Source organism: Martes martes, assembly GCF_963455335.1.
Source record: "Martes martes genome assembly, chromosome: 4".
In the NCBI taxonomy this organism is placed as follows: Eukaryota; Metazoa; Chordata; class Mammalia; order Carnivora; family Mustelidae; genus Martes; species Martes martes.
The window spans coordinates 176523393-176536908 of NC_137891.1; the positions used below are offsets into that span (position 1 = coordinate 176523393).

Below are 13516 nucleotides of genomic sequence, written 5' to 3' on the forward strand. Positions count from 1 at the left end.
TTTAATTATGTTTTTAAAGCAGCAAATGGTTGTAATGAACAAGATTTCTAAGTTTTGGGGGGGGTGCAACTAATTCCTTTTTTATTATTATTTAATTAGCAAGTAGTATATTATTAGTTTCAGAGGTGGAGTTTAGTGATTCATCAGTTGCATATAACACCCAGTGCTCATTACATCAAATGGCCTCCTTAATGCCTATCACCCAATTACCCCATTCCTCAGACAGATAAAATCCTTCTAACATTATGCTTCTAAGTATGGTCTATGGACCAGGAGATTGACATCACCTTGTTAGGCTCTTTAGAAATACCCAGTCTCCCAACAATCCACCTTCATCCCAAGGGAGGCAGATGATTTGGAAGCTGCATTTGAGGGGCTCCTGGGTTACTCAATGGGTTAAGCTTCTGCCTTTGGCTCAGGTCATGATCCTGAGGTCCTGCTCAGCGGAGAGTCTGCTACTCCCTCTCCCTCTCTGCTCCTCCCCACCACTCATGCTCTCTCTCAAATAAATAAATAAATAAAATCTTAAAAATTAAAGGCAGCTGCATTTTAGTCATGTGATTTGTATTTTTTCCCCCTCAATCCTCAACACCTATAGATGCCTTACGGTCCAGTGCTTCCAGTTTAAACAGATTCTCTGCTTTGCAACCTCCAGCACCTTCAGGGTCTACATCATCTACGCCTTTAGAGTTTGATTCCCGACGGACCTTAACCAGGTAAGAAGCTTACTCCTTGTTAACTCAGGACTGACCTACTTGTCGATGTGTGTTCTCTCTCTATCATTCCCCCTCTCTCTCTCTCTCTTTCACACACACACACACAGACACCCACAGATACTATGATAATCATCCTTATGGCATGGGTGCCTTTTATCCCTAAGGTTGATTTTCTTTTTCTTTTCCTCCTTTGATCTTCACATTTTGTAATTTCCAAGATAAGAACATAATTGAGTGGTAGATTTGGGATGAGGTGAGAAAGAAGAGCAGGTTACCTGGAAAATTTCTAATAGTTTGTTTCTTAAGAGACCAGACCCACCCAAATAGCCCTGGAGGCCGGTGCTGGGCTTGCTAAAGCCTCAGTATGCTCTAGATTAGGCTCATACTTCGAAGCACATGAATTAAAGGGCATAATAGCCTATCCGTATATTTTTCTGTCACACTGGTCTTCGAGTTATATTTGAGGCTCTCCTTTTTTCTCACTATTCTCTGTATTGTGCTATTTTCATTTTGTAGGATTGATATAGTGAAGTGTTCTTTTGGTTGGTTTACAAAGAATGAATAAAGACCTGTAGAATAATGACAGAAAACAACATTTTTTATTTTTTAAAATTTCAAGTTTTTAAATTTTATTTATGCAAGTAATCTCTTGTGTCTAACATGGAGCTCAAACTTACAACCCTAAGATCAAGAGTCACACAATCTACCAACTGAGCCAGCCAGGCTCCCCTCAAAAATTTTGATTTAAGGGGCGCCTGAGTGGCTCAGTGGGTTAAGCCTCTGCCTTCGGCTCAGGTCATGATCTCAGGGTCCTGGGATCGAGCCCCACATCGGGCTCTTTGCTCCGCAGGGAGCCTGCTTCCCTCTTCCTCTCTGCCTGCCTCTCTGCCTACCTGTGATCTCTGTCTGTCAAATAAATAAATAAAATCTTTAAAAAAAAAATTTTTTTTTTTTTTTATTTAAGCGCTTTTAGTGCTGAAGTTGCTTTAAGCTCTGAAACTTTCTTTTTTATTATTGTAATCAGTTTGACCAGGTAGACTTCTAAACAATGTTACTGTTCCCTTGGCTTCTGCAACAAAATATATTTAGCCTAATTCAGATTTTAATGATGGCTCAGATTGCCATGAAGCATCATTTGTGCTCTTGGGGTATTTGTGGCTCTTTGTCCTGCCATAAATTTCCCCTGATGGTTCTGCGTTTTGAGTACTTTTTCGTGTATGTTCTTTCAGAGGTTAGATCATTGTTGTGCCTCTAGTCATTTCTCTACTCTTCCTTTTAATTGGCTGCTCCTGATCTGTTATGGGCCAAGAAACTATTTGCCCAGCTGATTAGAATTGTCTAAATAGGGAGTTTAGTGATTAAATAGGGAGATTTAGGAAGATTCTCTCTTAATAAAATGTGTGACTTTGGCCTTTCAAAATCTACTTCTGGGGTGCCTGGGTGGCACAGTCAGTTAAGTGTCCGACTCTCGATTTTGGCTCAGGTTGTGATCTCAGGGTCATGGGATCAAGCCCCAGATTAGGCTCAGTACTTGGAGTCTGCTTGGGACTCTCTCCCTCTGCTGCTGCTCCCCCCCTGCACTCTTAGTCTAGCGCGCTTTCTCTCTAAAATAAATCTTTTTTTAAAAAACTACTTCTACTTGGTTCTCAAAATATTTTACTTCTATTTGAGGTTTCTGAATAAATTCTGTAATTTGTAAGGTAGTGATACCGTGTTTATTTGGTATTCTGTCTCTCAGTTTTTTAGCTCATACATTCATCACTATCTTTATTCTTAAAAAATTTTAAAAACTAAAATAAAGAGATGCCATTGGCATTTTAAAATTTTAAGTAATATCCCTTTTAACATATGTGAAAAAAGTAAAAGCATGCTTAACATTCTCTTGAAAGCACTGATTCCACTTGTTTATATAAATACAGTTTGAAGTATAATTGGTGCCTCACACCTTTGAAGTTATGTGTGAAAAATTACTCTGCATACTTTTAGAAAGTCTAAGTGTTATTTTATAATTTGAATATTTGGGGAAGGGGTGGTCTTTCTTCTGAAAAGTGTATTTTGTCTTTTAAGTCGTGGAAGCACGGGCAGAGAGAAGAATGACAAGCCCCTTCCATCTGCAGCAGCTCGTCCCAATACTTTCATGAGGGGCGGCAGCAGCAAAGACCTGTTGGACAATCAGTCTCAGGAAGAGCAACGCAGAGAGATGCTAGAGACCGTGAAACAGCTTACGGGAGGCATGGATGTGGAAAGGAGCAGTGCTGAGGCTGACCGAAACAAGGCCCGTGAGTCAGGTGAGAGACTTGATACATACAGGAAGGAGATTTGGGCCTTAAATGTGGAAAAAAAAAATGCAGAGGACACCTTGTGCCTCTGTAGATTTCAGAATCAATGTGTGATAATGACACAGTGGTGTCTTCAAAGGTAAAGGGCATCTAAGTAGTTCTGTAACATCGTTCTCATTTCTCAGTTATCCCTTTGTTCAACAATTTGTAAGTTTTCTGCTTTCTTTAGTAAATGTGATGGTGACGAGGACCACTTGCTGTATTAAGCAATCTGAATTTCTTACAAGTTCTCAAAATAACAACTCACTATGCAAAAAATAAATAAATAAATAACAACTCACTGTGCATTAGAGTACATATATGCTTTGTAGGGCCCTCGAGTGTATGAAAATTCTCACATTATTGTGCCACTGCAAGGCAAACCTAAGAGGAAATATCAGATCATCTTTTGTTACCTTAGTCTTGGAAACTTCTGTGGTTTTTCTATATGTTTAGCATGTGTATGATTAGAGGACCAACTCCAGTAATGCTCTAAAAATTACTATCATGAATGTAACCTATCTGTGTTTCTGTTTCCTCATCTGTTATATGGGGTTAGTAAATGTACCTCCCCTGTAGAATTATAGTGAAGATTAAATGAGAAGTTAAAGCAGGTAAAATACTTAGAACATTATCTGATAAATAACAGATTTTTCAAAAGGTACTAGATGTCATGATGATGATGATGGCAACAATGAAGAACAGTTTAAATGTAATTTTCAGCATTCTTAAAATCTTAATTTTGAAGTAGTACTGGTTGTTTATAACATTTTTATAGTTTTCAGATTTGTTTCAGTATTTAAATTATGTTTCCTTACTATAATCTCTAAATGAATTCAAAGACAAATTGGAATGTCTTCTCCCAGATCTAGACTTCAGATCTTTTAGCTTTAGGGACATGTGGCTTTCTTATCTATGGTAGGTATTTGGGGAACATAACAAGATAGGGCATGAAAATATCAAGTGTGTAGTAAGTAATATAGCACAGCTGCCCTCTGTATGTTTATTATCTGGGTCATTTGCTTTATTCACTACATGCACACTTACCACCTAGTGAATTGTGGGCCCTGGACCTCCACTCTCAGCCTTCAGTCATATACAAGTACAGACTGAGGAAAATGCTATAGAGGAGAGGAGCAGAGTTCTAAGAGAGTACTTGACAAAGGAACTAGCTAGAATTGACACACAGGGATGGGAAGGCTTCCCTCAGGTCCGATGGACCAGTAGGAGTTAAAATAGGTTTATAGGGAGGGATGGGTATGGAGCAGAGAGAAAGAGCATTCCAACCAGGAGGAGTACTATGAGAAAAGGAGTAGTAGGCAGGTAGAACCACAGTATGTTCAAGCAACGGCCGAAGGCCAGTATGGTTAGAGCTCTGTTCGTGATTGTGGAAGCTTCACGTGCTCTTCATCATTGGAGCAGTGGAGAAGAATCAAAATGCAGAAAGGAACAAAAATGCTTTAATTATAAAAAGTTTACCATATCCACATATTCTTTTAATTATAGAATATGAAGTTACTTAGTGTGTATCTATGCTGTAATAAACATTTTTCTTTTCTGCTTTTAGATGTCTTGCCTTGTCAAATTTGTGTCTCTTTTAATGTTTTTATGGGAAAATTAATGTAATAACACATAAATATTGTCAGCTACAATCCCACCACTTTAATGATAATTTTTGTCATTTTTACTTTTACTTTTTTTAACCTCACTAGTAGTGAAACCAGAAATTCCAGCAACGTCAGTTCCTGACAAACCTGCATTGTCAGAATTGGAGATGGAGAAGAAGTCCAAATCTATTATTGACGAATTTCTACACATTAACGATTTTAAGGTAATGAAATTTTAAAAAACAACAACAACAACACAGAAAGCCCCGTAACAGATACAGTAACTTTGTTCTGGTCTAATAAGTCTCTTGTCGCTAAGACTTAGAGGAAGTAATCCAAGTCCCCCACAGTTCAGTTTGCACAACTCTGATGCATCCTTGCCAACTATTCTCTTTTATGTTGATAACAGAGTTCCCAGGATCACACGGCAAGCAGGAAGGGAGAATGGACACCAGTCTATCCCTACGGTTGGATAACCACATTTGACTTTGATACTAATAAACAAAAAATAACATGTTACCATTATTAGGAATTTCTGTCTCCCTCTGTGTTGCTTCCCATGAACTTTATCATGGGAATCATTTTATCATCATTCTTGTATTAACTTTGAAGTATGGCTGGTGTTACTTTTTATTTATTTCATAAATGGAAAACAGGCACCAAGGAGTAAGCACTGTGTCAGGGTCAAATAACCTAAGTGAAACATTCAAGACCCAGGTTTAAATCTGCCATTCTTTAACCCTAGCCTTCTCTTTGAGCTTCATTTTAAGATGGTAGTGAGTAAGATAGACATAATGCTGGACTTCATGAGCTCTGTACTCTCATGGCAGAAACAGATCATTAAAACTTAACTCCACAGATAAGTATTTAAACTGTAGTTATAATAAATGCCAGTAGACCTTTGGGTCTTGGGAAGATCATATAATAGGACTTAGTTTAGGGATCCGAAATCAGCAAAGACTTATCTTTAAATTGTCAGATATATTAACTTCTTTTACTTTGGCATTATATTAAAAATTCTTTCAAGCTTACTTGTTCTCTTGACAGTGTAGTCATTACCTGCTTCCTCTACTTAACAGTCACCTTGGTTAACCATAGCCTAACTTTCTAAAACCCTCAATCCTCTGAAGTTGTTCAAAATGGAGAAGAAGTACTAAGAAATTTTGATGATGAGCCAGGTAGTTTGGGAAGGTATGCCCCGTCAGTGAGCAACAAATACACGGAAAGGAGAAAAGTATGACCCTATGATGAACTGAAGACATGAGGGGAGGTGTGGGGAAGACCTTGGTAACACCTAAGTGTGAAAGAAGAGCTCTCTGAAAAATCATTAGCCCTAGGCCTGGCCTGCAGGATGGAAGAAACAGAGTTAATTAGGCCTCAGGAATTTCTTTTCTCTTTCTTTCTTTTTTTTTTTTTTTAAAGATTTTATTTGTTTGACAGAGAGGGGGAGAGAAAGAGAGCACAAGCAGGGAGAGCAGCAGGCAGAGGGAGAGAGAGAAGCAGGTTTCCCACTGAGCAGAGAGCCCAATGTGGGTCTCAATCTAGGATCCTGGGATTACAACCCTCACTGAAGGCAGATGCTTTTTTTTTTTTCATTTGAGAGATAGAGACAGATCACAAGGAGGGGGAGAGGCAGAAGTAGACTCCCCGCTGAGCTGGGAGCCCCATGTGGGACTCAATTCCAGAACCCTGAGATCATGACCTGAGCCAAAGGCAGATGCTTAACCCGTTGAGCCACCCAGGCACCCAAGGACTCAGGAATTTCATTGTACAGTGTGTAAAACAGCTCTGCTGTGAGTGATGATAAGAACCAAGTAATAAAAACAAAAAAAAAAAGAACCAAGTAATATTATTAGCCATAGTGAGGGCTTACTATGTGCTAGGTGTGCTGTTTTACATATTTTATATGTATTAGTTCATTTAGTCCTTAGGAGGATCACCCTCCTCATGTTAATATTATTATAATAGCTATCTTATAGATAAGGAAACTGAGAAGCAAAGATGTAAAATAACTCTCTCAGAGTCATGCTGCTGCTAAGTGGCTGACTCTGGATTTAAAATTAGTTTTCTAGGGGCTCCTGGCTGGCTCAGTCTGTAGAGCATGTGACTCATTATCTCGGTTGTCATGAGTTTGAGCCCCACATTGAGAATAGAGATTACTTAAGAAAATAAAAATGGGGCACCTGGCTGGCTTAGTTGGGAGAACATGCAACTCTTGATCTCAGGGTTGTAGGTTTGACTCCCACATTAGGTGTAAAGATTACTTGAAAATAAAATATTTTTTAAAAATAATTAAATTAGGCTTCTAATTTCAGAGCATATCTTATTACCTTTAGCATATCAGTATGTTGTGTTAAAGGCTTACAGAGCACATCTTAAGGAAGAGATTTTTCTAGCATCTTAGTAGCTGCTATTATTATTTAAAAATTGGGGTGCCTGGGTGACTCAGTTGGTTAAGCAGCCAACTCTTAATTTTGGCTCAGGTCATGATCTCAGGGTCCTGAGATTGATCCCCGAATCAGGCTTCCTGCTCAGCTGGGAGTCTGCTTGAGGATTCTTGCTACCCTTCCCTTTGCCCCTTCCCCAGCTCATATTCTGTCTCTCTCTCAGATAAATAAATAAACAAATCTTTAAAAAAAAAAAACAAACTAATATTTATTGAACCTTTGTTTGTGTTTGGCAGTGTGTCCAGTCCTTTTCTTATGTGCATTCCTCACAGTAACTCTGTGAGGAGAAGTTAAGACTGAAAGATTGTTACACTCCTAAATTCACCTAGTAGGAAGTAGCAAAGCCAGGATTCAGACCTACATTTCTTTGATTCTACACCCTGTGTCTTTAGCCTTTGTGATATATAGTTATTGAGTATCTAAAATGTGCCAGCCACATTTTGGGGAAGACTGCCTGGATATTCTGTAGTGTATATAGTGAACAACATAGTCTGCTTCTGTGGGTCAGTTGTGGAGCTTACCATCTAATGAGAGGTACAGAGCAGCCCTAAAGATAGCTAATAAATAAACAAAAATACAAAAAGAAAAGTAATGTTTCAGTGCAGAAGTAAAACTAGGTGACACAATAGCCCATGATTAGTCACAGAGACCATAAGAGGTGTCAGTTCAGCTGAGTACTGAGTACTGAGTACTGAATGATAAGATTCAAATCATGAGAAAATCAGGGAAAGGACAAGATTATGAATAGCTGAGACATTAAAAGTATCATGATATTGGGGCGCCTAGCTGGCTCAGTCAGTAGAGCATGTGACCCTTGATCTTGGGTTTGTAAGTTTGAGCCCCACGTTGGGTATAGAGATGACTTAAAAATAAAATTATTGGGATGCCTGGGTGGCTCAGTGGGTTAAGCCGCTGCCTTCTGCTCAGGTCATGATCCCAGAGTCCTGGGATCGAGCCCCGCGTCAGGCTCTCTGCTCAGCAGGGAGCCTGCTTCCCTTCCTCTCTCTCTGCCTACCTCTCTGCCTACTTGTGGTCTCTGTCTGTCAAATAAATAAAATCTTTAAAACAAAAAAAGTCTTTAAAAAAAAATAAAAATAAAAATAAAATTATTATTAAAGGAGTCCAAAGAAACATCATGCATCCTGACATGTGATGTCAGGGTTTCAGTTGTATCCAGAACAACAACAAATAGCTATGTTGGACATTTGGGGACAGTTGTGGGAATTTTGAATATACACTATATATCAGATAGCATTTTTTTAAAAGATTTTATTTATTTATTTGAGAGAGAGAGTGAGGGAGAGCATGAGAGGGGAGATGGTTAGAGGAGAAGCAGACTCCCCGCAGAACTGGGAGCCTGATGGGGGACTTGATCCCAGGACTCCCAGATCATGACCTGAGCCAAAGGCAGTCACCCAACCAACTGGGCCATGCAGGCACCCCATATATCATTTTTTTAAAGATTTATTTATTTATTTTAGAGCAAATAAGCCTGAGTTGGGGGAGGGGCAGAGGGAGAGAATCTCAGGCAGACATCCTGCTGAGCATGGAGCCGAGTGCAGGGCTCCATCTCACCACCCTGAGATCCTGACTGAGCCGAAATCACAAGTCAGATGCTTAACTGACTAAGCCACCCAGGCCCCCCACCAGATAGCATTTTTTTTTAAGATTTTATTTATTTATTTGACAGAGAGAGAGATCACAACCAGGCAGAGAGGCAGGCAGAGAGAGAGGGAGAAGCAGGCTCCTCACAAAGCATGGAGCCAGATGCGGGACTCGATCCCAGGACCCTGGGATCATGACCTGAGCCGAAAGCAGCCGCTTAACCCACTGAGCCATCTAGGCGTCCCTCAGATAATATTTTTATTGACATTATATGGATATTAAAATTCTTACATATATGTAAAGAGAGCTAACAATTTATGAATCACAATTGAATTAAGCTATATATGTGTACATTGTACTATTCAATTTCCCTGTAGTTTGAAAGTTTTTTAGATAAAAAGTGGATGTGGGGGAGGTATGAGATAAAATAACAGAGGGGAAATAAAGCAGCAGTGAGAAACTTAGATGTGCCTTCCTGCCTTCCTCAGTCAGGAGGCTGCCCTTCTCACATGCATCTTCCCCTCAGAAGAGCTACTCTCTTCAGAGGTTCAACCAAAGAATTTTGGATTCAGACAAAGTTAAGTAGATCAGGGCAGGGAGGTACACTGCTATATTGGTGATTCAGCAGCCCTGGCTGCCTGGCTTCAGAGACACGGACCTCGCCAGATCCCCCTATGCTAAGGACCATTTCACAAGCCCACACCCCCAAGAACTTCCTAAAAGGTTTTAGTACTTAAGCTAACCATATTAACTTTCCTATAAAGGAAGACCTTCTTCACTTAAGATTTTGCAAATATTAACAAACAAAATTATCTCAGTTGCCACATTGAGTCATTTGACTCATGATATTGAATGTTTCATAATATGCCATTTTTAGTTTTTTAAATGATCATAACACAGGTAAACATTCTGTAGAAAAATATATTTTTGACTCTGGTTCTTTGAGTGATCTTTAGTAAAATTGTTAACCTAAATACATTACCCTTGTAAAGATCCTCTATTCTGTTGTTTTTAAATATGGTTAATATTGCCCATGTTAGCCTGCAATTTACTGAGCTATATTAATGTTTAAAAAAATATCTGAAGACTGTCTTGTTTGTGGAGGTTTCTGCTGACTTTGTCGTAAGTGTAAGATTTTAAACTTATTTTTAACACTCTGGTAATGGGATCCAGGTTTCAGAGTAAGCTCTTATTTGCTGTTTGAACAGGAAGCCATGCAATGTGTGGAAGAGCTGAATGCCCAGGGCCTGCTACATGTGTTTGTGAGAATGGGAGTGGAGTCCACCCTGGAAAGGAGCCAGATCACCAGGGATCACATGGGCCAATTACTCTATCAGCTGGTACAGTCAGAAAAACTCAGCAAACAGGACATTTTCAAAGGGTCAGTATCGTCCTCTAGAGTGACATTCATTTTCTAGGCTCTTGAGCAGTGGTTAATTTTTAAAGTACATTTTTAACCATTTATTTTCATAGAGTAAAATTATGTCCAGTATAATGTGTTGATGTATAATATGTTGATAGTATGTTAGTGGATATGATGGCATGTGGTAGATTGTGCTAGGGCATAAAGGTTATCTCCTGGTTTCCTAAATTTTACTGTTAGATCTGTATTATGGTATAAGTAAGGTACCAGAGACCCCTTAATCTTAGGGAAACTCAGGCCCTCACCAGCCCACTTAAATGGTAACTGTGCATATTCTTTAAGGAGAAAGCTTTTCTTGTGTGAGGAAAATTCTGGAAAATCAACTTAAACCTAAAACTTTCAATAAACTGTGGTTATTTTGTCAATGAATGCTTGTCTACCCACTTTATCCCCCTAGAAGGAGGTTAACTCCAAACTGTTAATGATTTAGTCTGTTTCAGATTGGTTTCATTATGAGTCTTGTTGATGGCTCTTTTGATGAAGTCTAGTTATCAGTAGTGTTGTGTACTCATCAGATCAGGTTCTTATATGTTTGTGATCATCATATGTGCATGGATTCTTTGTGGTATAACCCAGAATCTTACCCAGGCTTAGGTTCTGAAATCAATGTTTAAGGTAAAAATTGCATAGAGTAAAAAATTTCATTTTAGGAGCCGTGTTGTGCAAATGTAAACATAGAAACACATCCAGCACTGCCAGGTGCCCACTCTCTAATCAGTTAGGAACTACGACCTCCTGAAGGCTGAGCATCAGATTCATATTTCATTTTCAGCGTAAATGTTTATTGGGTAGAATGGCAGTAAGAATTCTGCACTACTTATTTTTCTCTTTGTAAACCATTTTGGCCAAGCTCTTAGTACATTCTTGTAAATTAAATGCACCTGTGATGAAATGCCACTGTATGTCTTGCAGATATGGTCAACCCTTTCGAATAAGGTAACCATTAAATGCCAGAGTTGATTGTATTTATGAATAAATTACTCCTTTCATTTTGTGAGGAACTATGACAGTGTCTTCAAGGTCCTAGAAAATACATACTTGCCCTTAGGATAATTAATAACTTGTCTTTTAGCAATAAGGTAGTTTTTGATGAATTCAATAAATGACTAGATTAAGGCCTTCTTAGAAACTGTGGCTAAAGTTACTATGATTCTTGGCCTTTAAGACCTAGATGGTTTCCCAGTTTCAGAAAGAGAAATCAGTTCACTTCAATAATCAGCCTGTGTAAATAGAGCAAATGAGGGTATCCGAGCCCTCACAAATTTTCTGAGCCTAGCCAACTCTAAATTATAGTTTCAAGCCTTGCAAACTACAGTTGAGGTCACAATTATATTAATTTGTAAATATTTGCTTCTTTCTCATCTGTTATGATGTATTCACCGGATAATTTTACAAATGAGAATGCTGGATTACTATTTACCCTTTCTCTCTTTCTTCAAAGTATACTCTATAGTTTATTTGTATCTAGAAAGACCCTAGGAAGTAGGGTCTAGCTTTATCACTTCATTGAACTTGTGAGATGCTAGCTTGATTTCTTGGCTACCTCAGATGTTGGTATTTTCCTTTGGGGGATTCTTTGACGAAAAAGTGTCATACTGAGACATTGTGTCTACACTTTCATGGGTGGTGATGCTATTGCTACTCCTGGCAATACAACCACCACCTTTTATTTATACTGAAAATGAGATGAACACTTCTGTGTCTCAGTAGCTACTTCATCTTCCTCTATCCCTACTTCCTTCCCCAGCTAGAGATAATGCAGTGACTCTAGACCTCACTTTTAATACTTTTTTAGACCTAACCATGCCATCCTTAGGCTAAAACCCCTATGAAGACCCCTGTTCCTTCCTAAATCGAGAGGCCCAGCAGTTTTTTTCTAAGATGAACACAAAGTGATAGCCACTTGTCATTTTCCACCAAGAGCTTTCTTGCAAATAGATCAGAGTTTTTCATTTACTTCTAAAGCCCAAATTATAAATTGTTCATACTGTCCAAAGAGGCCATTTCTTTTCTTTTCTTTTTTTTATTCACATATAATGTAGTATTAGCCCCAGGGGTACAGGTCTGTGAATCGCCAGGTTTACACACTTCACAGCACTCACCTTAGCACATATCTTCCCTAATGTCCATAACCTCACCACCCTCTCCCTACCCCCCTCCCCCACGGCAACCCTCAGTTTGTTTTATGAGATTGAGTCTCTTACAGTTTGTCTCCCTCCCAATCCCATCTTGTTTCATTTATTCTCTTCCTACCCCCCAAGCCCCCACATAGCCCAGAGAGGCCATTTCATTTGAGCCACAGAAATACCCTGAGACTTTTGTCTCTTTAGTCCCAGTATCCAAAGACCTCTGTCTTTACATAGCATTGTGGGCAAACATCTAAGGTCAACTTCCTAGGATGCTGCTACCCCGTAGATGCCAATTTCTAAGCAGTTAATATTTTTGTTTTTGTTTTAAAGATTTTCTTTATTTGAGGGAGAGCACAAACAGGTAAGGAGCAGAGGGAGAAGCAGACTTGAGTGGGGTGAGGGGCAGAGAGAGAAGAAGAAGCAGACTTTCCGCTGAGCAAGGAGCCTGACGTGGATCATGACCTGAGCTGAACTCAGATCCTTAAGTGACTGAGTCACCAAGGCACCCCTTCTGAGCAGTTGTTAAAGCTGTTTCTGCCCAGCTCCCCAAGCCAGAGGTGATGGAAGGTAGAAGGCCTCCCTGTTTACTGGGCCCTGATTAGCCAGCTATTAGTCTGCCATTTCTTCTACAGAATTCTTCAAAGTATGCACTGCTACTAAATTCTGATACTAGATAGAAGTTTCAAATAGGCTGTCTGTGTCATATTGTTTACTAGATAGTTTATCAGTGCAAAGCATAATTGTTGCTGAGTGTAAAACATAATCCCCGTGGGGCTCCTGGGTGGCTCAGTCAGTTAAATGTCTGACTCTTGGTTTCTGCTCAGGTCATGATCTGATGGGTTGTGAGATGGAGCCCTGTATCAGTCTCCACACTCATTGAGGAGTCTGCTTGAGATTCTCTCTGCCTCTCTCCCTCTGCCCCTCCCCCTGCTTGTGCTCTAGCTGACTCGTGTGAGCTCTCTCTCTCTCAAATAAATAAATAAAGCCTAAACAAAACAAAACAAAACAAAAGCATAGGGGCACCTGGGTGGCTCAAGTCAGTTAAGAGCCTACCTTTGGTTCAGGTCATGATCCCAGGATCCTGGGATCAGGCCCCACATCAGGCTCCCCACTTGGTGGAAAGCCTGCTTCCCTCTTTCTCTGCTGCTCCTTCTACTATGCTCCTCTCTCTCTCTCTGTCAAATAAATAAATAAAATCTTTAAAAAAAATATTCCCACAAAGGTGACATCAAGCCATCTTGAAATTCTCAGGACTTAAATCTAAATACTTC

At 39.5% G+C, this 13516-nt stretch overlaps 1 protein-coding gene across 21 annotated transcripts in view; it reads left to right on the top strand.

Moving 5' to 3' along the window:
* EIF4G3 (eukaryotic translation initiation factor 4 gamma 3) overlaps window positions 1-13516 on the top strand; it is a 343452-nt gene that overhangs the window by 302754 nt on the left and 27182 nt on the right. For 17 of the 21 annotated variants that reach the window (XM_080801932.1, XM_080801933.1, XM_080801934.1 and 14 more), the window contains 4 exons: window positions 599-716; window positions 2784-3004; window positions 4747-4865; window positions 9902-10074. In XM_080801932.1, coding sequence (XP_080658058.1) covers window positions 599-716; window positions 2784-3004; window positions 4747-4865; window positions 9902-10074 — 631 coding nt within the window. The remainder of the gene's footprint in view (window positions 1-598; window positions 717-2783; window positions 3005-4746; window positions 4866-9901; window positions 10075-13516) is intronic. The other 4 variants (XM_080801937.1, XM_080801928.1, XM_080801938.1 and 1 more) reach the window with 1 other exon arrangement.